Here is a 20221-nt window from a genome sequence, read left to right as displayed (position 1 = left end):
GGTGTCGCCTGCGTCGTCGATGCTCAGCAGCGGCGGGGGTATGGGCGCTGGCGACAATTTTGCGGATTTGTACTATAACGGCGGTGGTGGGGCCGCGGGCGCGAGGCGCTCGCAGAGCGAGCGAGGCGGGGGGCGCAGCCCGCTGCGCACGGGCAATGCGCTGCTCGATAGCTATGCGCAGCAGCAGGCGGCGTATTCGCCCACTCAGGCATCTCAAGCTCAAGCTCAAGCTCAGGCGCAGGCTTCGTCGGCTTATCTGCTCAGTGGCGACGGCAGCGCAGGGTCAAGGCACAGCCGAAGCCATTCGCAGCAGTCGCACGATCCCGAGGGCTCGTCTAACGGCGGCGGGGTAAGCGTAAACGTCACCCCGCCCTACCCGCCCACCAGCGCGGGCGCAGGCGCATACGGCCCGTCTTTGACCGAGACGTCGCCACCGCCGCCCCCGCCCCCGCCGAAAACGTTCGAGCACCTTATCCCCGGCGCTGCGGCATCCGGGCGCGCGTCGCTGTCGACGCCGTCGTCGCCGCTTTCGTATGGGCACCAGGGCGGGCAGGTGTATGCGCCGAGCCATTCGCCGTATTACGGGCAGGAGCATATGATGGTGGATACGCCGAATCCGCAACAGCAGCAGCAGCAGCAATTGCAGGGTCAGCAGGGGCAAGGGCAGGGGCAGCAAGGGCAAGGCGGGCAGGGACAGGGGCAGCATAGAAGGCGGGCGTCGGGGTTCAGGAGGGTGAGGGACGGGCGGGATTTGAGGCCGTATGTGAACCAGCAGCCGGCAGGGCGGAGGGTTGATGAGCGCGGGGTGTTTTTGTCGGTGCGTGTGTTTTGTCTGCTTTTGTTGGTATCGTGCTCTGACCGACGTTTTCCCTCTCTCTCTCCCTCATCGCCCGGTCGGTTATGATGCGGTGCGGTGCGCGCGGGCTCTGCTCTGCTATGCTACGTGGATACCACGGATACAGCCCCTGCGCCAGCTGACGACGAGCATCCTGGAGACGTACCGGATCTGCAACCCGGCGTTCCGCTATGAGTCGACGCATAACCCGCGGCGCGTGCTCACGAAGCCGAGCAAGCCGGCGCACAATGATGGGTACGATAACGAGGAGTACGATTATATTCTGTATGTGAACGATCTTCTGGGGAGTGAGGATGGGCATAAGTGAGTGTTTTTTCTTCTTTCTTTCCGTCGTTCAAAGTACCCGGTGGGACGTGCCCTGCGTTGTGGTGTTTCCCTGCGTTGTTGTGGTTGTTGGGATGTGTGCTAACGTAAGGTTGCGGCAGCCGGTACCTCATCCTGGACATACTGGGCCAGGGCACGTTCGGGCAGGTGGTCAAGTGTCAGAACATGAAGAATCATGAGATCGTCGCGGTCAAGGTCGTCAAGAACAAGCCTGCGTATTTCAACCAGAGTATGATGGAGGTCACGATCTTGGAGCTGGTGCGTCTTCATGCTCCCTCACCCCCTCCCACCATCTACACGTTTCAGGTATGCTGACGTCGTCGCTATGGGACAGCTGAACAACCAATGCGACCCGCAAGACGAGCACCACATCCTGCGGCTGCGCGACTCGTTCATCCACAAGAACCACCTGTGCCTCGTGTTCGAGCTGCTGAGCTCGAACCTGTACGAGCTGATCAAGCAGAACCAGTTCCAGGGGCTGAGTACGCAGCTCGTGAAGGTGTTCACGGCGCAGCTGCTCGATGCGCTCTCGGTGCTCAAGGACGCGCGGCTGATACATTGTGATCTGAAGCCGGAGAATATACTGTTGAAGTCGTGCGTCTCCTCCCCTCTCCTCCCCTTCCCTCTTATCGCTTTGCCTCTCCCCCCTCTTGTCGCTCAGAGTGGATAGCTAACCGCGACTATGTACGCAGACTGCAGTCCCCGCAGATCAAGGTGATCGACTTCGGGTCGGCGTGCCACGAGCGGCAGACGGTGTACACGTACATCCAGTCGCGGTTCTACCGCTCGCCCGAGGTCATACTCGGGATTCCGTACACGGCCTCGATCGACATGTGGTCGCTCGGGTGTATCGCGGTCGAGCTGTTTTTGGGCCTGCCGCTGTTCCCGGGCACGAGCGAGTATAATCAGATTACGAGGATCGTTGAGATGCTTGGGTGCGTCTCTCTTCTTCCTCACACCCATCTCCCTCTCTTCCCATTGCCCATTCCATATGGCGTCAATACATACCACACCACACCCATCGCTGCACGCCGTGACACCATTCTAACGCGGACGGATGGACAGGATGCCGCCGACGTACATGCTCGACATGGGCAAGCAGACGAAACAGTTCTTCGACTCCTTCGTGGACGTGTACGGGCAGAAGAAGTACAGGCTCAAGAGCCTCGAGCAGTACTCGCGCGAGCACGGCACGAACGAGCAGCCGGGCAAGCAGTACTTCAAGGCGACGACGCTGCCCGAGATCGTCAACCAGGCGCCGATGCCGAGCTTCAAGAGCTCGTCGAGGCAGGGACACGAGGTCGAGAAGGGTGAGCCCCATTCACGTTCAATCGTGTTTTCTTTGTCTTTCATGGAGACTGGTCCGGGGGGTGCTTGGTTGTGTTTGGGGCGTTTAGGGGCGTTTCTATCTTTGGTTTTACCTTGCTTCTTAAGTTTCGTTTTGCTTTTTGCTTTTTGCTTTTTGCTTTTTTTCATTTCCCTCTTCATTTTCATTTCTTGGGCCTTTGGCTCTTTTTCTGGCCCTGCGCTTCTTTGCATTGGATTCAGTCCCTGCCTGTTCAATCACGAAAGTGCCACCGGTGCCGGCGTTTTCGGGACCGGGGGCGGGCCGTGGGGGTGCGATGCGAGATCATGTCGATCTACGCTTGCCACGATGTCATGCAGAATGGGCTTCATGTTCCGTCCTTTGTTCTGGCTTCAGTTATCCAATCATCGTGACTTGTCCTCGCCGTGGAGTCGCGTCTGGGCGCCGTCTCGCTCCTTCTCTTCTTTCTCATTTATCTATTTCAAAACTTTGACATTTCGCGGGAGTGCTGACGAGCATGCGCCCCGTTCTTCTTTTCACAGAGCTGAACAATCGGGCGTCGTTCATCGACTTCTGTCAGGGACTCTTGAACTTGAACCCGATTGAGCGATGGTCGCCCCAGCAGGCGCGGATGCATCCGTTCATTACAGGCGAGAAGTTCACAAAGCCGTTTTCCGTGCGTAGTTTCTTTTCCTTTCAATGCCCCGCGGGTGCGGGGGAAAGTCTGCCGAAAGCTGACTGATCGTCCGTTGTCTATTCGTCAACCCCACTGCTGCGGTACTCGCGGCATCCCATCAACGTTTATTCGTCTATTTGGCGCCGTCACCTTGCGGTCCCAACGTTCTCGGGATTTATCTTGTATTACTTCTGGACTTTCTGATCTTTTCGGTGGGACGATGTCCATCTCCGTGGCCTTGGTCTCGGGACGATCGTTCGCGCTGGTTGGTCTTTTGCGATCAATCACCTTCCGCGGCATTGTCTCCTCGTCCTTCGCGACGACTCTCACTCCCGTCCGGCCAACCGCATGGGTGCGCTTGCGCGTTGTTGTACACCACATTGCGCCCCCATCAAACAGCCCAATGGAGTGTCCGCGCAGATGTCAACATCGAGCCCAAGCGGAAGCTCAGACCCCAAGCGGCCATATGGCGGACTCGTGCCCTCCCAGCCCAAAGGCACACGCGCGTATCAGGACGCGGCTTCGTACAATCAGCATCTGGCGCAGCACCAGGCGTACACAGCTCAGGCCCAGGCGGCCTCGCAGGCTGCCAACAACGTCCACCGCAACCCGTACATTTCCCCACCCGGCCCGGCGCACCAGTCGTCGTCTGGCGGCTCGTCCTCGGTGCCAATGCAAGTGTCAGGATATGGACCTAACGCGCCGCCTCAGCCGGACGGCCCGAGTGCATTCCCTTCGTCGACTCACTATGGCTACGCCGGGTCCAGCCAGGGCGCACCTCAGGCTGGGGGGCAGATGCAAAATGCACCCTCTGCAGGCTCTTCTGCGTATAATCAATCGTCAACTCTCAACCTGCTTGTGCCTGGCCAACAACAAGGCCCGCCAGCGCCCGCGTCGACGTACTACCCGAACGCGCATGCCCGCACACGCGCGAACACGATCAACCACCAGCTGGACGCAGTCCCGCCGGCGCTCGCGCGTCTGCAGCACATGAACACAGACGTGATCGGCGGGCGCAACGCGCTCACGCCCGTGCTGAACCGGGACGACGCGATGCGCGAGTGGGAGCGCAGGCAGGCGGGCAAGGCGAGCACCGCGCAGCCGTACCCGCAGCTCGAGTATCTCCAGCAGCAGGCGGAGCTCGTCGCGGCGGGTGGTATGCCTGCTGGTGCGGGCGCGGGCGGCTCTGGCGCGTGGCCCGCGGGCCAAGGTCCGGGCGCGGGTGCGGCGCGGTACGCGGGCTCGAAGCTCACGCATTCGTATCAGCCGACGATTGTTGTGGATGATGATCGGCGCGAGCAGGTTATGTCGACGGTGCGGAACGCTGCGCGCGTCGAGGCGGGTGGCAGCGGGTCGTATAACCCGGCTGGAGTCGTTACGAGTCCGACTGCGGCATATCAGCCGGGCGGTGGTGCTGGCGGTGGCGGCGGGGGCGGCGGAGGAGGCCCGCGATATCAGCAGCCGTATTCGGGCCAGCCGACGTCGCCGTTCGACTCCCTCGGGCAGCGGACAGATATTGGGACGATGTACGTTCCCATGCAGCCGGAGCAATACCAGTCGTATGCACCGGGCGCGCGCAGCGCAGGTGGCGCAGGTGGCAGCGGGATGGGCGGTGGAGCGGGCGGGCAGCCGTCGTTCTATGGAGCAGGCGTGGCAGCTGCGGTCTCGCAGGCGCGGGGGAATCCTTTCCCGGGCCAGGGACAGAGCGGAGGTGGCGGTGGAGGGCAGGGTGAAGGACAGGGTGTGAAAGATTCGCGGCGGATGAGCGGGATGGATATTTGGAATGCACGGTGAGAGTGCATAAAATACCAGCGGGGGCGGCCGACGCTAGAGCGCCAGTGCTGAGTGCCTGGCGCACACGCTGGTTGTCTCTTGCTAACTATCACCGGTCGATGTCAACGTCTGGCTAGAGGGGGAGAAAGAGGTGTCGAAGGAAGGTGTCGAAGTCGGAGTTGGAGGCAGATATGGGGACTGTTGTCGCTCTCTGTTTCTTTCTTGTCATTATCAGCGCTAACTCGCATATTCAACTACACGATCCAGTCTGCTTCCAAATCACGACGACGATGACATACACTCGTACAAACACCGTTTTATCATCCCCCGTCATGTCTTCTTTCTGTCTCCTCTTCTCCCTCCGATTCTATCGTTTTCGTTTTTCTCTTTCTCGTATTTCGCTCTCTTCTGCAATTATTTTTTGTCCTTGTCTTGCAATGTATCCGGTTTTTAACTCTATGGTCACTAGTATTTGCTCGGGCAACGCGACTACCTGCAGGCCAAAACCGCATATGCTTTGGACTGATTGCCACCTAGAACATCTGGCATAAGACGGTGTTACCCAATCGGTGTCTCTTTCCGTGCTCAAGCGCCTACCCATCGCTTTGTCCCTGCTGGCTGACTCTACTGGACATTGGCTGGACATAATGAGGTTGAGAGCAATTGACGGGTGCTAAGGGGACAGAGTTTGCGGAGTTTGCCTCTGGCGTCGCTGTAAAGCGTGATTGTAAACTTGCTGGCCACATCCATTGGTATGTGCCAAGTACACCATGTAGGTCAACAGTACACATCTCATCGTACCCGTTCTCCATGCTGAGGTGCAAGCAATAAGTAGGTTGGTGCGAACCGCTTGTTGAGTGAACCTATTTACCATAGCAATCGTGGAGGGTTGAGGCGGTGGAGAGATGGTAGCGTCTTAGTTCTCAAGGAAAGCAACCCTAAATGGAGATATGTCCTTCAAGCTTAGGCACAAATTAAGAATAGATCCACCGACAAACTGTACGCACCTACAGCTCAGCTAATGCCTCCCGCGGCACCAAACACAAGAAAGATCAAGCAAAGTCCACAATACACAGATTGCTTTCTTCCCTTGATGGATCGTCCTCAGACGGAGATGTGCGATAGTGGTACAGAATTCTTCCGCTGTGCGGCTCTTGTTCGAAGTGCTGCATCTCCGCGTCTCGAGTCACGAAGTCGTCGTAGAGCACGCCCAAGTAATCCAAGTTCGAGGTGCTGTCTAGCAACACAGGGCGCTCCGTGGCTTCATCATAGCAATATTCTAGGGCTCGTAGTTCCGCTGTGGCTGCCTCGTTAGAGTAGTAGAAGATGCAGCGTGCACTTCCGGTGAACGATGGCTGCATGTAGAGGCCTGGACGATCAGGGAAATTCACCACAATGTGGCTAGTAACACGAATCTCCTGTGATGCGTCTGGACCGATGTGAGATGGTATGAGTAGCTTGGACACAGTGAGCGTGTACACGCCATTGCGTTCTGCGAGACCATGCACAATGACTTCGGTGTAGCCAGGTTCTCGATCGACGATGGAGTCCCGAAGTATGCCGAAGGAGAGTGGCTCGAAAGCGTCGATGTCACAAGTAGGTGCCTCTGGGCGACATTCAGAATCAGAACCGGCAGAACTATCCATCAAAGGCACAGCGGTAAGACGCATGCACGTTTCCCGTGGGTCAGGATGGGGCTTCAGGAATATCAGGTGCGTGCTGCATGCGTAGAAGTCCGGACCAAAACCTATGTCACCGTCAGAAATCTGGGAGGAAGCAATGTGTTATCAGTCATCACAGCACGATATCTGGTACTCACAACGAGGGTTTCGTCTGTGTCTTCTACTTCAGCCAAAGGACCGCCTTCTAGGCCAGAGATGTCAAAGACATGTGCCATGCTCTTGTTCTTGAGCATATGACCAACTATGATGTGGCGAGGGCTTGCTACGAGAGAGTGAAAGGAGTTCGCATCCCGAGTATAACGGTACACGAGCTCAAACTTTAGCTCATCCCCACTGTCTTTCATCTTCATGATGAGTCTGCGTATAAAAAGTCAGAGCTCTGAAAGTTTACGCCATGTTTAAGCTAAAACTCACACTTCAGTGTCTCTGGATTCGGAATTGGCCGTCTGAAGCCCAACGTAGGCGTGACCTTGACCTCTAAAATCGTGAACGTCGACAGAGTCTATAGATATCACGGAGGCGTGCTCTCCGTCGAACTCGTGCACCACCTGCGGGTCGCCTAACATGTCGTCATCCAGATTATAAAATAAGACACTCTCCTTGCGAGTAGATGACCCAGGATCGACGTAGAGTAAGACCTTTCCGGCAAGAATTCGAGCGCCCCAGCAGTCCGGACCATATTCCACGACCCGTGATCGTACCGGAGAGCCCTTGACAAACATATTATGGCCGACTTGGGCGCTCCTCGCGAGAACGCTTTCCAGATCCTGCTGAGACTGTGAAGGGAGCGGACCGATGGTCCGAGGTAGGTGTGAGGATCTGTAGAGCTCGTCCCAGAGCGCTCTCTCGAGCGTAACTTCTAGGAGACGCGTAGATACCTAACTAGGCCCTATAGCGTCGTGTTCTAGATTAATGAGAAAAGGGCATACCTGCCGCAATCGTAGCACATCGGTAATGTCGAGTTGTGCGATGATTTGTATGAGAACGTCAAATGTAATGGTCTCCAGAGTTGTGACCATGGCGTCAGCAGCTCCAAAAGTGAGCTGCTAGTGAGCTCTGTCCTGCGCCTGACTGAGATACAGGGACGATCTGGATCAAGAAGGCAGATGAGGCGCTTTCGAGCGGGGTATCGCTAGGTCGTCGACCAGTCGTCGACTCGGAGGGACAGTAAGCCGCTGTACGATTTCCGGATTTAGGATGTGGTAGCTGATGAGTACTTCCTTGTGGATGATTGTGTGGACGGTACGTTGGCGAGGCGGTAGCCAGGACTGAGCGCTGAGCGCTGAGCGCTGAGCTTCAGCGAACTTCACTGTCAGTGGTAAGGATATACCGTGAGAATTGAGCTCAGCTGGCGGCTCATTAATTGAATTTCTCAGGCTCGGTTCGATTTCTTTAGACCACAATGACGGTGACAGACCACGGCCTCAGCGGCGATGTAATAAAGGCTTTTGACGGCGAGGCAAAAATCCCAAGCTTAATTAAAATGAGGCATGCACATAGAACAAAAAAAGGCCTGCAGATGTTCAGAAAATGCTGGTGGCCAACCCGGTTGTTTGTTTAAGTACATTGTAGAGGATATTGACAAGGATATTGATGCAGGAAAAGAAATTCCTTGAAATTTCGCTATGCTACCCTTGAAGGAGTACATATCGTCCAGATTTTATTCATTACTCTCCGATTACCTCAGTGTGTACTTCTTTCTCGCGACCATCTAATTTGTTCTGGTATTGGGTGCCAGGCAATGGAGAGTCTAAAAGTTGAAGACTACTAGCGAAGGCAAGGCATTCATCCAGGTGCTTCAGAACCAGATCTCGGAAAGTACACTGTCTGTACGGATAGGCTGATGGCGCGAACGAGCTTCAAGGAGGCCCTAGTAGGACAGAGTAAGTCATGAGAAGTTTTCCGGGTTTCTTCAAATAATTGGTATCATATCAGGGCCAGGAACTTCTACGCTCGCGACTTCATGGGGGCTTACCTGAAGCTTTCTAGCGAACCGAGAACAATCGTGCTATGCAAAGTCTACAATGCCCATTCTCCATCCATAGTCCCCTTCGTCGAGGCCATCATCAGCAATCTTGTAAGTAAAGCTAAACCTGCCAACCTCCGGCTCGTTCTCTCCGTATTCAAGCTGGAAATGATCCGCACTTTTCTCGTCGACGCATGCCTGAAAGCTTACGTTCGACTCGCAAGTCAGCTTCGCTTTCTGATCGACCTCGTCATAGACAATCTCCAGCACCGTGATTTCCATATCGTCGTTTTCGAACATACAGGTTGTCGAACCGATCGACGAGGGCTAAACCATATACCCGTTGTCGGCGGATTTGATCTTCGTGAGGACTTGTCTATGGATCTCCATCGTGCTTGGCTTTGGGCTTTTCTCAGCGTTTTTAGGAGGAATTACGAGGCGAAAAACGATGAGTGTGTCCATCTCCCCCTGGGTAGTATCCTGCCCTGCTTCAGTGATTGCGAGGAGAACGACCTCAATCGCTCCTGTCACAGGATTGAGGACGGAGTCTCGAAGCATGACGACAACCCGGATTTGGTTGGCCACAGCGTCTAGTAATCCTCGGGAGGTCAAGGAAGTTTCGTTGCAAAGAACGGAGGAGATCGGTACCGCGCCGATGTGAGTATCTAGGGCTGACGTAGGTCGTTGATCCAAAGTGAAGCGAGGGGTGACCAAGAGATGAGTACTAGTTAAAACGTATATTTGTCTTGTACACGTCAGATTTTCGATGCTCTAAGTAACCCGTTTCAATAGATGAGGAAGTGTGTCTTCACGGATGGAGAATTGTGTCCTTACGAGGTTAACGTCATCCAACTCGACTTGAACTCGGCCGCCTTGGCCGTCTGGAGCAAGATATACCAACACGTTCTTGTACCCATGGGTGGGGACAATGCAGTGAACGAGAAAACCCGACGGACCCAAGGTTACTTCAATAGAGTGGATCCGATGAGGTACAACGAGCGTGTGCCGCCGCTGGTACACTGGCTCTAGGTGAACCTCGGAATCACCTCCATGGTGAAGTTTCAGTATGATCCTTGATATTAATTGAGTATATTGCGGAATATTGCAAAGTATTACAAGAAAAACTCACAGCTCTACTTCCCATCGCGTAGAAGGACCATGATGGCCCTCAGGGGGCCTAGCGCTGAAAGATTGTTCTAGCACAACAAAGGCATGTCGGTTTCCTTCATGATCAGTGAAATCAGCACCTTCCATCACGTGTATGGTGTAACCCTCATCAGCTTCAAAGATCTTTACAGGTCCGGAGTCAAAATCGTCGATATTACGACAGATGACTTCATGAAGGGATGCAGTCAAGACCCATCTTCCTCCCAGGAGAACACCTGGTCTCGTGAAGTGGTGCGTAAAGGAACGCGTCCGCACAGGTTTATTTTGGACGAGAAGATGAAGGCGGACGCGCGTTGCTTGAATGAGTATGTGCTCTAGTCTCTGCTGCGACTGCGTTGTAAGCGGGCCAGGAGGACGAGGAAGCCACGAAGATCTGTAGAGATTGCTCCAGATGAATCGCTCTCTCGTTAGATCGGAGAAAGTCTTGGAAACCTAACCATTTCCGTCATGAGGTAGATGTCTCGGGAGACACTCGTCAATATGATGACCAACCTGACGGAGGCGTAGGACATCGAAGACGTCCAGATATAAGTTGATTTTAATCAGAACGTCCGTTGGAAACTGGTCCAGTTTCAGAGACATTTAGTATGTGACGGAATCAACTTGAAGCGATTTAGTTTATCAATACACGCGTACGTGAGTGTGCGGCGAGTCACGGATGGGGTGCCGCTAGGTCGTCGTGGGTTGTAGTAGATGGTAGTCTAGCAGGCCCAAGAAGTTAACCGATCCTGGGATGTCGCGCGAGAACTAGAGTAGGCGCTTAACATTAAGCGCCCGATAGATGCCACCTGCGGTTGGGCGCTTCACGGGCCTAAACGTTAATGTAACCCTGATCAAGCCTTGACATTTGTGCGCCATTGTCATCGACTCATATGCATGTTAACTTAAACCCTTGTTCATACAGATTCATCTCTAGAGATATCTTATCCGCGTAGCTCCCTAATGATCACCATCAAAGCTTCTGCTTGAAGATTTCTTCAACCTCCCAAGCACCAGCCCATTTCATCACGCTGCACTTGACGATACTGCCTGGCTGACCAAGACGACCCTCGTTCTCGAGGCGACCCTCCAGTCCTCTAAAGCGGCGACATAAGACCAAGTCCTGGCTGTATGCACGGTCAGAAGGGACCCCAGATCAGATTGACCTAATAACTTACGCGCGCAGACGTAGGACAGGGCAGTAGTCATTCGACCCGTCGCCGACGTAGATGACACGATCAAAAGTCTCCCCGCGCTCCTCGCGTTTTCGGAGGAATTCCTTTAGCTCATCACCTTGAAGACTAGGTCAGGTGACAACGGGCGAGCAACTTGAAGATCACGTACCCTTGCACATGTTAGGGTTGCAGCCGACCTGACACGAGTGGGGAACTCCACCAGCTTCCGGGTCAATCCGAGGACGAAGGTGGATGAGACCCTCGTCCGTCACTGAGGCCTTGTTCGTCACAATCTCGTCGAAGAGATCGGAGAGTCCTTGTTTCTGCACAAATTAAGGCAGTCAGGCATCGATGATTGAGAGGTATGTGTCCGGGGAGCTCACCTCGAGGATGGTGTCGATAAAGACTTGGTTAGAGTTCGAGAGGCAGAAAAACGTCGTCTTGGGTGATTCAGCTTCCTTGAGGTACCTGACCCCCCGAACCATGGCAGGATGCTGGGCGTTCGCCAATCATTTATTTGTTCCAAGGATCAAATGCATAGGTGGAGTAAGGACATACGAAAGGCATCACTCTCAGAGCATTTTTGATCGAATCACTGGGCATCTGACCAGCAGGAAGAGTCTGTTGAAGACGGGCCTGAAGCTTCCCGAGATACTTGATCCTGGGGAAGTTGACTGACATCAAAACAGAGGCATCGGCGTATATCTGCATAAACTGACACGAGTGAAGTCCAGTTCTGAACTTCTTTGTTCTTCTTGATAGCCTCCTTCTCGTCCTTCATCTCACGTCTGAGGTCTGGTGCAAGGACTTCAAAAATCCAGCGATCGGTATCTTGGTCGGCCAGCGACCTATAATCCGTCAGGTTCTTGCTCGCAGTCTAACACTGAATCTCATACCAGTCAAAGTCAAAAACAATCAGCTGCTTCTTGATCTGAGCCATAGCAGTCTGCGAGCAAGAAACGAGAGGGGAAGCAAGGAGTGTGATTGATTCAAGCAAGCCGAATCTACGCGAGGCGCGTCTGGACGTGACGAGTTTCCAAAGAAAGCAAGTAATTTGTCACCGTCGCGTGTCTCGGTAAGGTGAACAGCGTTGGGGGTTGGCTCCGCTCGCCTTTAGCGCGCAAGTGTCTGTCGTCCTGCATGCCGTGCAGCGCAAAGGCGTCGTACAAGAAGTTACCCGGCACTCTCGAGCTCAACGGCACCCATATCCAATGGACACAGGACGGCAAGAAGGCGCCAGCAGTACGCGTACCTCATGCTAGTTTCTTTTGTACGTCTCCTCTCCGAGTTTTGTCAAATGCTCGCAGCATCGTAATGGTGATTCGCTCTTGAATGAACATGCGTGCTTGGCACCTATCGTTACGACGACGGATGGATGAACTCTTCTGAACACCCCACTGTCGGCAAACCGAATGTCTTACAGCCCTGTTCTGCAGCAAGGATGGCTCTCCTCAGGTTCGCCTCAAGTTAGCACTCGTCAACGATGACACAGGCCACAACTTCACATTCATCTCCACCCCTCAATCGATGGCACTTGCGGAACGAGAGACCTTCAAGACAGAGCTTACCAACATCATCGCCAAAAACCGAAGTGCACCTCAACAAACGCCCCAGCCGGCTGCTCCTCCGTCTCACATCAAACTCCCCACCAACTCTGGGCCCATCACCGCCGCCTCCTCAACTCCTGGAACCCCAGCTTCGTTCGCCCCTGCAGCCTCTCGTGCAGCTTCCGTTTCAAGCGATGGGCGCACTCCCATTATACCAGGAACAGATGCGGCCAGCGATTTCAGACTTCGGAAACGCGTTCTTCTCGCCAACACGGAGCTGGCTTCCCTCCACAGGGAGCTTGTCATGACGGGTCAGATCACCGAAGCAGAGTTCTGGGAAGGGCGAGAAGTAAGTTATAGCATGCTTTCCGTAGAAAACCTCAGATCTCCTAACACCGTAGTCCTCAGCACCTTCTTCTTGCCGAGTCAAGCTCAACGTCTCAGAAACGAGGTCGACCAGGAACTCTAGTAGACCCACGCCCTCAAGCTATTGAGGGCGGTGAGGTCAAAATCATCATTACGCCTCAGCTCGTGACGGATATCTTTGAGGAGTTCCCTGTTGTTCAAAAGGCATATGCGGAAGTGGTGCCCAAGAAGGTACGTCGTGTCTTAAAGTTTCCCTCGATTTCGTTGTATACCGATGTCTGATACCGTCTGCATCGTTCATTCATTTTCTTGATCTTTGCCGACCTGAACAAATTTAAAAATACGCGCATACATTCATATCCGTCAGCTCAACGAAACAGAATTTTGGAGACGATATTTTCAGTCAAAACTCTTTCACGCCCATCGAGCAAGTATCCGCTCATCCGCAACGCAGCACGTTGTCAAGGAGGACCCCATTTTTGACAAGTATCTCGAGAAGGATGACGATGGTTGGTGTTGTCCCTTCCAATACGAGCGAAGATGCTGGGGTTAAATTTTCTACTTTCTCCTTTGTTTAGAGATCGAACCTCGGCGTGCACGAGACGAGATACACGATCTTTATATTAATCTTGGGGCAACTAATGAAGACCACGAGGAGGTAGGTCTTACGCTACTTTTTACCTATGATTTGGACAGCTCATTTATCAATAATATCCTAGACGGGGAACACGAAAGACTTTACTATGCAAGCTGGTCGCCAGCGTGGAGCCCTTCCTTTGATTCGAAAATTCAACGAACACTCTGAGCGATTACTAAACTCGACATTGTGCGTTCATGTTTAAACTCTACCAGCCGCGTGCTAATCCATACTCAGAGGAGATGGTCCAGCGAAAAAGAAGCGGAAAACAGATGATGACGACGTAGGCTCACCATTTGTCCTTATTGCATTGACCTGCGCTTAATAATGTGACTTTGGTTAGGAATATCGACGAATAGAACTTGAAGACCTCAATGACTTCGAAGCATCTTCCGGAATTGTTCTAGAGATGCAGGACCGTCAACGATATTTCGAGGGCCGAGGCTCAGGTGCTAATGGAAACGCTGACGGCGATGACCCTGCGAAGGTAAGACCGACGATTATGTATATCCGATCATGAGTTTTGATCCCTTTCTCTTTCATCAGGCCGTTGACATCAGGCACGTTTTTGCGGAGGCCCGGAAGAGTACAGTGGATTGGTCGTCAAGGTTCTCACAGGTATGCGAGTCGGTTCGACGTCGACATCAAATAATAATTTCGAAATAGCTTAAGGTTGAAAAGAAGGCGGGGGATGCAGCGTTCCAAACCATGACCCAGAATGTTGCTACTCGACTAAAGTCAAAGGGGCAGAAGAGTACGTTAAATTATTTGCGTCAACATTCGTTAAGTTACTTAACTTTATTCATGTGTAGATGATCTTCCCCCGACTCTCTTCGCCTCGATGCGGACGTGTCAAACAGCAGCGAACGAGTTTCTTCGGCAATTCTGGACGTCGATGTATCCGCCAATAGCCCTCCCCGGGTTGTCGAATGGGGCTTTAACCACCGCTGCGGATCAGCAGAATCGTGCAGCCAAAGCTGCCAAGATGGCAGGGTACCTCGGTAAGACGCACGAGAAGGTCGCATCTCTTGTGGAGATTGCGAAGCGAGAGGGGGCAGATGTGAGTAGGGTCGAAGTGGTGAGCCGTAACTGTTTACCTTCGGTACTAAACACACATTAATCTTGACATTTGCTTTCCCCCACCAGGCTATGAAGCCTATGCTCGACGCCGTCGACCACGCGACTACTTTTTGGAGCGCCAGACAAGCGAAGGGCACCAAAGCTCGGTAGCGCTTCGATGAAAATTTTCGTTTACTTCCATTTACCAGTAGACGGCGCTAGCGTTTCTTAGGAGGCTGGCTGGCTCTTGACTTGATTTATTTATTGGACGCACTTACTCAATTACAGCCCACTGCAACACCTCGCAACCCCACATTATCGCATTGCACTTATCCGCCCCATCCCATCCCAATCCATGCTCTCGCACTTCGCGTCATTCTTGATACAGCTAGCTAGTGTCTCATCCATGTCCATACATCTGCTATGGAGCGTGTAACTTCGTGAATGTATGAAGGACTCATGGTCTACATTTGTGGAGGAGGTCGGGATGCAGGTGGACTGTTTCACTGGCTTCGAGAGAATTTTAAGATGCGTTTCGGGATGTGACATGGACATTTTGTTCTCACGTTTCTTCCCTTACCTCCGTCGAGTCCGAATGGTGGCACCCGCTCTTAGCTTCATCATTCAAACCACCATGATTGCGTTCCTCACTGAACTATCGAGCTCTCTACGTGTATGAGCTACATCCCAAATACTGGATCCAATATATTCTACCCTGACGGCTGTGATCCCTGCCAGTTTTGCAGCGTCATCTTGAAGTTGACCGTGGACCGGCGTGACGTTCTCGTGATGGCGGAGTGCTGGGCTAGTGCTGGGTTTCTCAATATCTCGAGACACCTTTGTGATATCGAACGAATCCAATCGTATTACTGCGCTTCCATGAGACAGGTGAGCCAACACTGACGACAAGCTTAGAGACTCCCGAACATGCAAACGTTGGAAATGTGTCAATGGCTCGTTCGCCTCTGCGCAGGAGTTTTTGCTAGCCTTTATGACTCTATGATGTCCAAGAAAGGGAGAACATTGCACCATAAACCAAGTCGCGCAATTATTCTCAACTGTTCTTGTCAACAATTTTCAGCCTACCTACAAAGGCAACCTGCGCGCGTTGTTTCTAAACGACCTCTATACTATCATCTGGCTCCTTTTCCATCGATGATGGGCATGCAACCCACACACTACTGGCCCATAAGAAACGCAGGAGGGATATCAGTGGCTGATGCACCCAGAATCTGCTAGGGATCCTAGAATTGAATTGGACGGATACCCAAAGAGGGAAAGCTTCTTGCTAGCCCATATCTCCCTCAAACGTCTGTGGTCCAACAACGTAACCTCGGTTATTCTCGTCGCGGATTCGCTCAGGGCGGAGCATTATCAAGTTTCGATCTCTGATGTGGGCTTCAAGCATCACTCCATTGGCTGTTCGGCACGTACGGGTTTGAACCCAAATAGATGCCCTCGCATTCTTTGTGCCGATGAAGTCACAGCCTGAGGAAGAAAGAAAAGACAGGAGGTACGTTCGGGTATAGATAAACCAGGGCACTTGTACTGTTCACTGGTTTGCAAACGGACTTGGAGTCCGGTCAAATGGGCGTACTATACTCGAGTACAACTCTTATGGGTGAGTTACGCTTGTTTGCCGAGGTCATTTAAAGTGGAGCTCGAGTGATCCTTCATTCTCGCGCATTCAACATACGGTAAGTGTGCTTGGGCTTGACTTATTGGGCGTTTGGCAGGAATAAGCACAGACCGCGAGATCTGACTTTTGCCAATAGGGAGTGCTGTGACACCTTAGTACATACTTATCAAGTGTTGCGCTCATTCAGACTGAATGTAAGTGCCTGTCACATCGAGAGCACCTGTTTCACCCCGTCGCTGAAGCCGTATAATCATTCGGGAGGTGCGCATTTTTTGCCTAGGAACCTTGTTGAATTCTCGTTCATCATCAAACACCATGACCCCTCGGTGCTTTGTCACTGCATGCTAAGAATAAAGCGCAGGCATGCGGGTCTTAGCTTTGCACTGGCAATCGCATCGAAGTTCATCTAGCGGTGAGACCGCGCCTCGTCATGCCAGCGAAGCACGCTGATCGCTGCACTGTTGCGACGACCAAGGAAGATAATAATAGGACGTTGTATGTCACGCCCGCATAGCTCGCGTAGTCTCGCGCTCATTTGCGCAGTGGATCGGCTCTCGTTGCATACTAGCGCGGAGCCGATTCGGACATAAGAGCGATCATACCGCACACACGGCCAGGCACGACCATTTCCTGGTTCTATTTTAACGAACAGGCTGTGGACGATCATGATTCTAGTTTCTAAGACGCATCACGGTAACCTTTCCGTTGAGCCCCATCGCATCCTTACACAGGCGCATCACTCTGTAGTATAAAAGCAGGATGCTTTTCGAACGGAGGTCTTCATCCCCTCTCCAAGTTTCCAAGCTTTTCGCTAGTTAGCCCAAGTCGCCTTCCCTATTTTTGATATTATGAAGACTTTCATCGGTGCCGCTCTCGCTGCAGCTCTCGTCGGGCCCGCTGCTGCGTTCAACATCAACTTCCAAAACAACTGCGGTTACAGTAAGTTGAATTTAACTAGGAAATTGATATCGTCTTTCTGACCGCGACTCTACTAGCCATCTGGCCTGCCATTGGCAAGGCGCCGAACGGTGTTCCCGACACCTCTGTTGCATACGGAACGACTCTTGGCGCCGGAGCGTCGGCGAGCTATAGCATTGCCGACACGGAAGTGGTGAGCATTCAGTCTAAATGAACGTCTTAACTTCCATATTGATCCTACTTTCTAGGGCATTCGTGCTTGGGGACGCACTGGCTGTGACAGCACCGGTGCCAACTGCGCAACGGGCAACTGCAACGGCGGTACGCACGGCATCCACCTGGCACCAGGTTGTTACTTCAATGCTGACCCATGTCTTCTTTGCCAGGTCTCGTCTGCACAGATGGCGGAATCACCGCTGGTGTCATTCTCTCCGAGTACGGCTACGGCGACTATGGCTCTTGCTGCGGCGGCGACCGCATCACCTGGGACTTGAGCATTGTCGACTCGTCGATCAACATCAACACTGAGCTCTCATCGAGCGATGGCCAGTCTGTCACCTGCACCCAGTCAAGCTGCCCCGCCGACCAGGCATTTGACAACGCTGGTGACTCTGCTGCGGACCGCAATTCGGCCCTCGGCGTCACTTTCACCCATACTTTCTGCCCTTAAATATCAGTTTTAGGTTGGTTTTGGGTGTCGGATATTCTATCATTAATTATGGGAAACTGGGGTTTGTAGAGGGATTGAAGGGTAAACCTGTAGCGATGCAACGACAATGAATTTGAAGGCATGTTTAACTTACGCGATATGTTTATGTCATAGCAAGGTTCTTTGTCTTGTGTGATATTCTGCCCTTGACTTAGGCGCTCGAGGTGTTAGGCGCCCAGTGGCATTCTGAGGCCAGCGACTCAAGTACTCAACTCTTGACTCAACTTGGGCAGATCGCTCTGGTCTCTGATAGCAAAGTTCGCTATACACCCAACTCAACCTTTGATTTGCTCATAGCGCATCGTCACATGCGATCATGACTGGCATGGAGTGCTGGCATATGAATAAGATTTTCTTAGCTCTCCGTATGATGCGGTCTGCGATACGCTTCGGAGATAACCAAGAAAGAGACCGTGACAAAGAAACTGCGTTTGATAAGTAGCAGTGAAAACGCGTTACATCACATGTGCTACGTCACGCGTCAGCAACGTGACAGAACAGGCTCTCCGTCGTTCCGCCATCATCTCCCCGATGCTTTCTCTTTGCGGCTTGACTAGTTCTAACAAAAGCTCTCGATGCTAACGTTACCTGTGGTGCGCAGTGCTTTCGTGGATTGGCGCTGAAAACACTGAAAAGGTTTGCCCTTTGCATCGTGCATATTTTAATCGTTGCCACACCTGACCATGTTGACGTACCTCTGCGGAGATACAGTTGAAATGTTGGCTAAACGACGATATATGAGATGTATGAACTTAGGTTCTCTTCTGCTAAACAGCTTGAGCTCGCTTTCGATGGCGCACTACTCTGCATTCAACATCTGCATAATCCTTGTGCTTGCTTTAGGCAGCCTCACCTACGGCTATGCCTTTAGCGTCATATCTAATACTATCGGACAGCCCGGTTTCCTCAGCTACTTCAACCTTGACTCCAATCCTTCGTACGCCAGTGCGATAGAAGGAGCAACCAATGGTCTTCTGAGCGCCGGCGGCATTTTTGGTACGATAACCGTCGCATACACCTGCAACAAGTATGGTAGGAAGACCACCATGATCGCTGCGTCCTGGGTGTGCATCGTCGGCGGAGTCCTGGAAGCTGCCTCCGTAGACATCTCGATGTTTCTTGTTGCTCGCTTCGTCACCGGCTGGGGAGTTGGCATGATGGGCGTCCTCATCCCTATCTACCAAGCCGAGGTCTCGCCACCGGCTTCACGTGGGCTCTTCGTCGGACAACACGGTACGTACTATCTCCAGCTGACCTACCCTTTATTGAAGGTTTATGTAGGGACTTGGCATGTGGCCGGTGACGCTATTTCTGGATGGGTTGGTGTAGGAACGTACTACTCGACTAATCCTAGCTTTCAATGGCGCTTCCCGTTCGCGGTACAGTGCCTTTGGCCGCTTGCGCTGCTTTGCTGTAGTCCGTGGGTGCCTGAATCACCTCGATGGCGTAAGCTTCTATTGGCAGTTGATTTGTCAACGCAGCTCATGCCATAGCACCACAGTTCTACAGCAGAATCGACCTGATGAGAGCTGGAAAATCATCGCTAAGCTGCACGTCACATCCGCGGACGAGTCAAGTTCAGACAAGGCATCTTTCGCTAGAAAAGAGTTCCATCAGATGGTGACACAAGTTGAGGCAGACTCGCAGGCATGGGCTTCTGGCGGTGGAATACGGCAGATCTTCTCAAAGCCCTCATATCGTAAACGTTTCGTGTTGGGATTCCTTACACTATACGCCGCTGAGTCCACTGGGTCATTGGTGGTTTATAGTGAGCCGTCAGCATCTCAATCCGTAGCACCCCATTAATTCGTCGCGCAGATTACATTGTCGTCATGTACCAACAGCTCGGTCTCACCGGCGGACTTGTGCTGATTTTAGGCGCTCTTTACGTGACGATAGCGACATTGTGCAATCTCTTAGCCTCGTTCATCATGGATCGAGTGGGCCGAATCCGACTGCTATGTAAGTACATTCGCCTTCTAACTTCATATTCCCTGTTGACACCGCGTAGTGATGGGTCTGACCGGATGCACCATATCGCTAGCTCTTCAATGCGCAATGGAGGCCAACTATGTCGGTACCACAAACCACGTCGGCAACTCTCTCGGTATCTTCTTCATCTTCTGCTTCATCTTCTTTTACGCAACTGGTGTCGACGCAACGTCGTTCGTGTACTGTTCCGAGATCTTCCCGACGCAGATACGTCCCCATGGCATGGCGTTCTCAGTCTTTGGCCTGTTCATCTCCACACTCGCTTATTTGGAGGCGGGGCCGACTGCATTGGCGACAATTAAATGGCGATACTATGTCATGTTCATCATCTTGACTACCATTAACATCGTCATAATTTGGTGTTACTTCCCCGAGGCAAGTCGCACAACGTGAAACCCGGCTATATTCACTTACGCTCTTGCTTCTCAGACGAAGGGCCTTTCTCTCGAA

At 52.7% G+C, this 20221-nt stretch overlaps 7 protein-coding genes across 7 annotated transcripts; 5 read left to right on the top strand and 2 right to left on the bottom strand.

Moving 5' to 3' along the window:
- Positions 1-598: 598 nt before the first annotated feature.
- Positions 599-3228, top strand: CONPUDRAFT_53187 (kinase-like protein; the record flags this gene model as incomplete). The annotated part of the gene is made up of 7 exons (XM_007768206.1): positions 599-817; positions 963-1159; positions 1282-1438; positions 1515-1774; positions 1873-2115; positions 2246-2490; positions 3029-3228. 7 exons carry the CDS (start codon positions 599-601, stop codon positions 3226-3228), a joined length of 1521 nt encoding a protein of 506 aa, XP_007766396.1.
- A 354-nt stretch (positions 3229-3582) lies between these two features.
- CONPUDRAFT_151791 (uncharacterized protein) lies at positions 3583-4956 on the top strand (the record flags this gene model as incomplete). The annotated part of the gene is made up of 1 exon (XM_007768523.1): positions 3583-4956. One exon carries the CDS (start codon positions 3583-3585, stop codon positions 4954-4956), a length of 1374 nt encoding a protein of 457 aa, XP_007766713.1.
- A 1031-nt stretch (positions 4957-5987) lies between these two features.
- CONPUDRAFT_71457 (uncharacterized protein) lies at positions 5988-7636 on the bottom strand (the record flags this gene model as incomplete). Its single annotated transcript, XM_007768239.1, has 4 exons — positions 5988-6701; positions 6755-6974; positions 7032-7495; positions 7547-7636. 4 exons carry the CDS (start codon positions 7634-7636, stop codon positions 5988-5990), a joined length of 1488 nt encoding a protein of 495 aa, XP_007766429.1.
- A 3066-nt stretch (positions 7637-10702) lies between these two features.
- On the bottom strand, positions 10703-11844 carry CONPUDRAFT_52882 (uncharacterized protein; the record flags this gene model as incomplete). Its single annotated transcript, XM_007768182.1, has 7 exons — positions 10703-10856; positions 10908-11022; positions 11074-11227; positions 11288-11398; positions 11463-11546; positions 11647-11752; positions 11801-11844. The coding sequence occupies 7 exons, from the start codon at positions 11842-11844 to the stop codon at positions 10703-10705; spliced, it is 768 nt and encodes a 255-aa protein (XP_007766372.1).
- Positions 11845-12044: 200 nt separating this feature from the next.
- Positions 12045-15130, top strand: CONPUDRAFT_163808 (uncharacterized protein; the record flags this gene model as incomplete). The annotated part of the gene is made up of 12 exons (XM_007768522.1): positions 12045-12174; positions 12328-12800; positions 12860-13048; positions 13185-13326; positions 13396-13475; positions 13537-13643; positions 13692-13737; positions 13798-13941; positions 14001-14072; positions 14121-14208; positions 14267-14532; positions 14601-15130. 12 exons carry the CDS (start codon positions 12045-12047, stop codon positions 14682-14684), a joined length of 1821 nt encoding a protein of 606 aa, XP_007766712.1. The 3' UTR covers positions 14685-15130.
- A 1814-nt stretch (positions 15131-16944) lies between these two features.
- On the top strand, positions 16945-17894 carry CONPUDRAFT_120826 (Osmotin thaumatin-like protein). Its single transcript, XM_007768521.1, has 4 exons — positions 16945-17091; positions 17148-17263; positions 17319-17391; positions 17457-17894. The coding sequence occupies exons 1-4, from the start codon at positions 17001-17003 to the stop codon at positions 17738-17740; spliced, it is 564 nt and encodes a 187-aa protein (XP_007766711.1). The 5' UTR covers positions 16945-17000; the 3' UTR covers positions 17741-17894.
- A 676-nt stretch (positions 17895-18570) lies between these two features.
- CONPUDRAFT_151786 (general substrate transporter) lies at positions 18571-20164 on the top strand (the record flags this gene model as incomplete). The annotated part of the gene is made up of 5 exons (XM_007768520.1): positions 18571-19012; positions 19061-19225; positions 19281-19547; positions 19598-19741; positions 19791-20164. The coding sequence occupies 5 exons, from the start codon at positions 18571-18573 to the stop codon at positions 20162-20164; spliced, it is 1392 nt and encodes a 463-aa protein (XP_007766710.1).
- Between the last annotated feature and the right edge of the window lie 57 nt (positions 20165-20221).

The sequence above is a fragment of the Coniophora puteana genome (assembly GCF_000271625.1).
Source record: "Coniophora puteana RWD-64-598 SS2 unplaced genomic scaffold CONPUscaffold_4, whole genome shotgun sequence".
Taxonomy (NCBI): Eukaryota; Fungi; Basidiomycota; class Agaricomycetes; order Boletales; family Coniophoraceae; genus Coniophora; species Coniophora puteana.
This window is presented reverse-complemented; position numbering and strand designations above follow the sequence as displayed.

Bases quoted from the DNA above. Each gene is read 5' to 3' on its own strand.
- CONPUDRAFT_120826 (XM_007768521.1), top strand. From the start codon at position 17,001: ATGAAGACTTTCATCGGTGCCGCTCTCGCTGCAGCTCTCGTCGGGCCC. The intron at 17,092-17,147 runs GTAAGTTGAATT...CGACTCTACTAG, and splicing joins CCAAAACAACTGCGGTTACA to CCATCTGGCCTGCCATTGGC. The intron at 17,392-17,456 runs GTACGCACGGCA...CTTCTTTGCCAG, and splicing joins AACGGGCAACTGCAACGGCG to GTCTCGTCTGCACAGATGGC.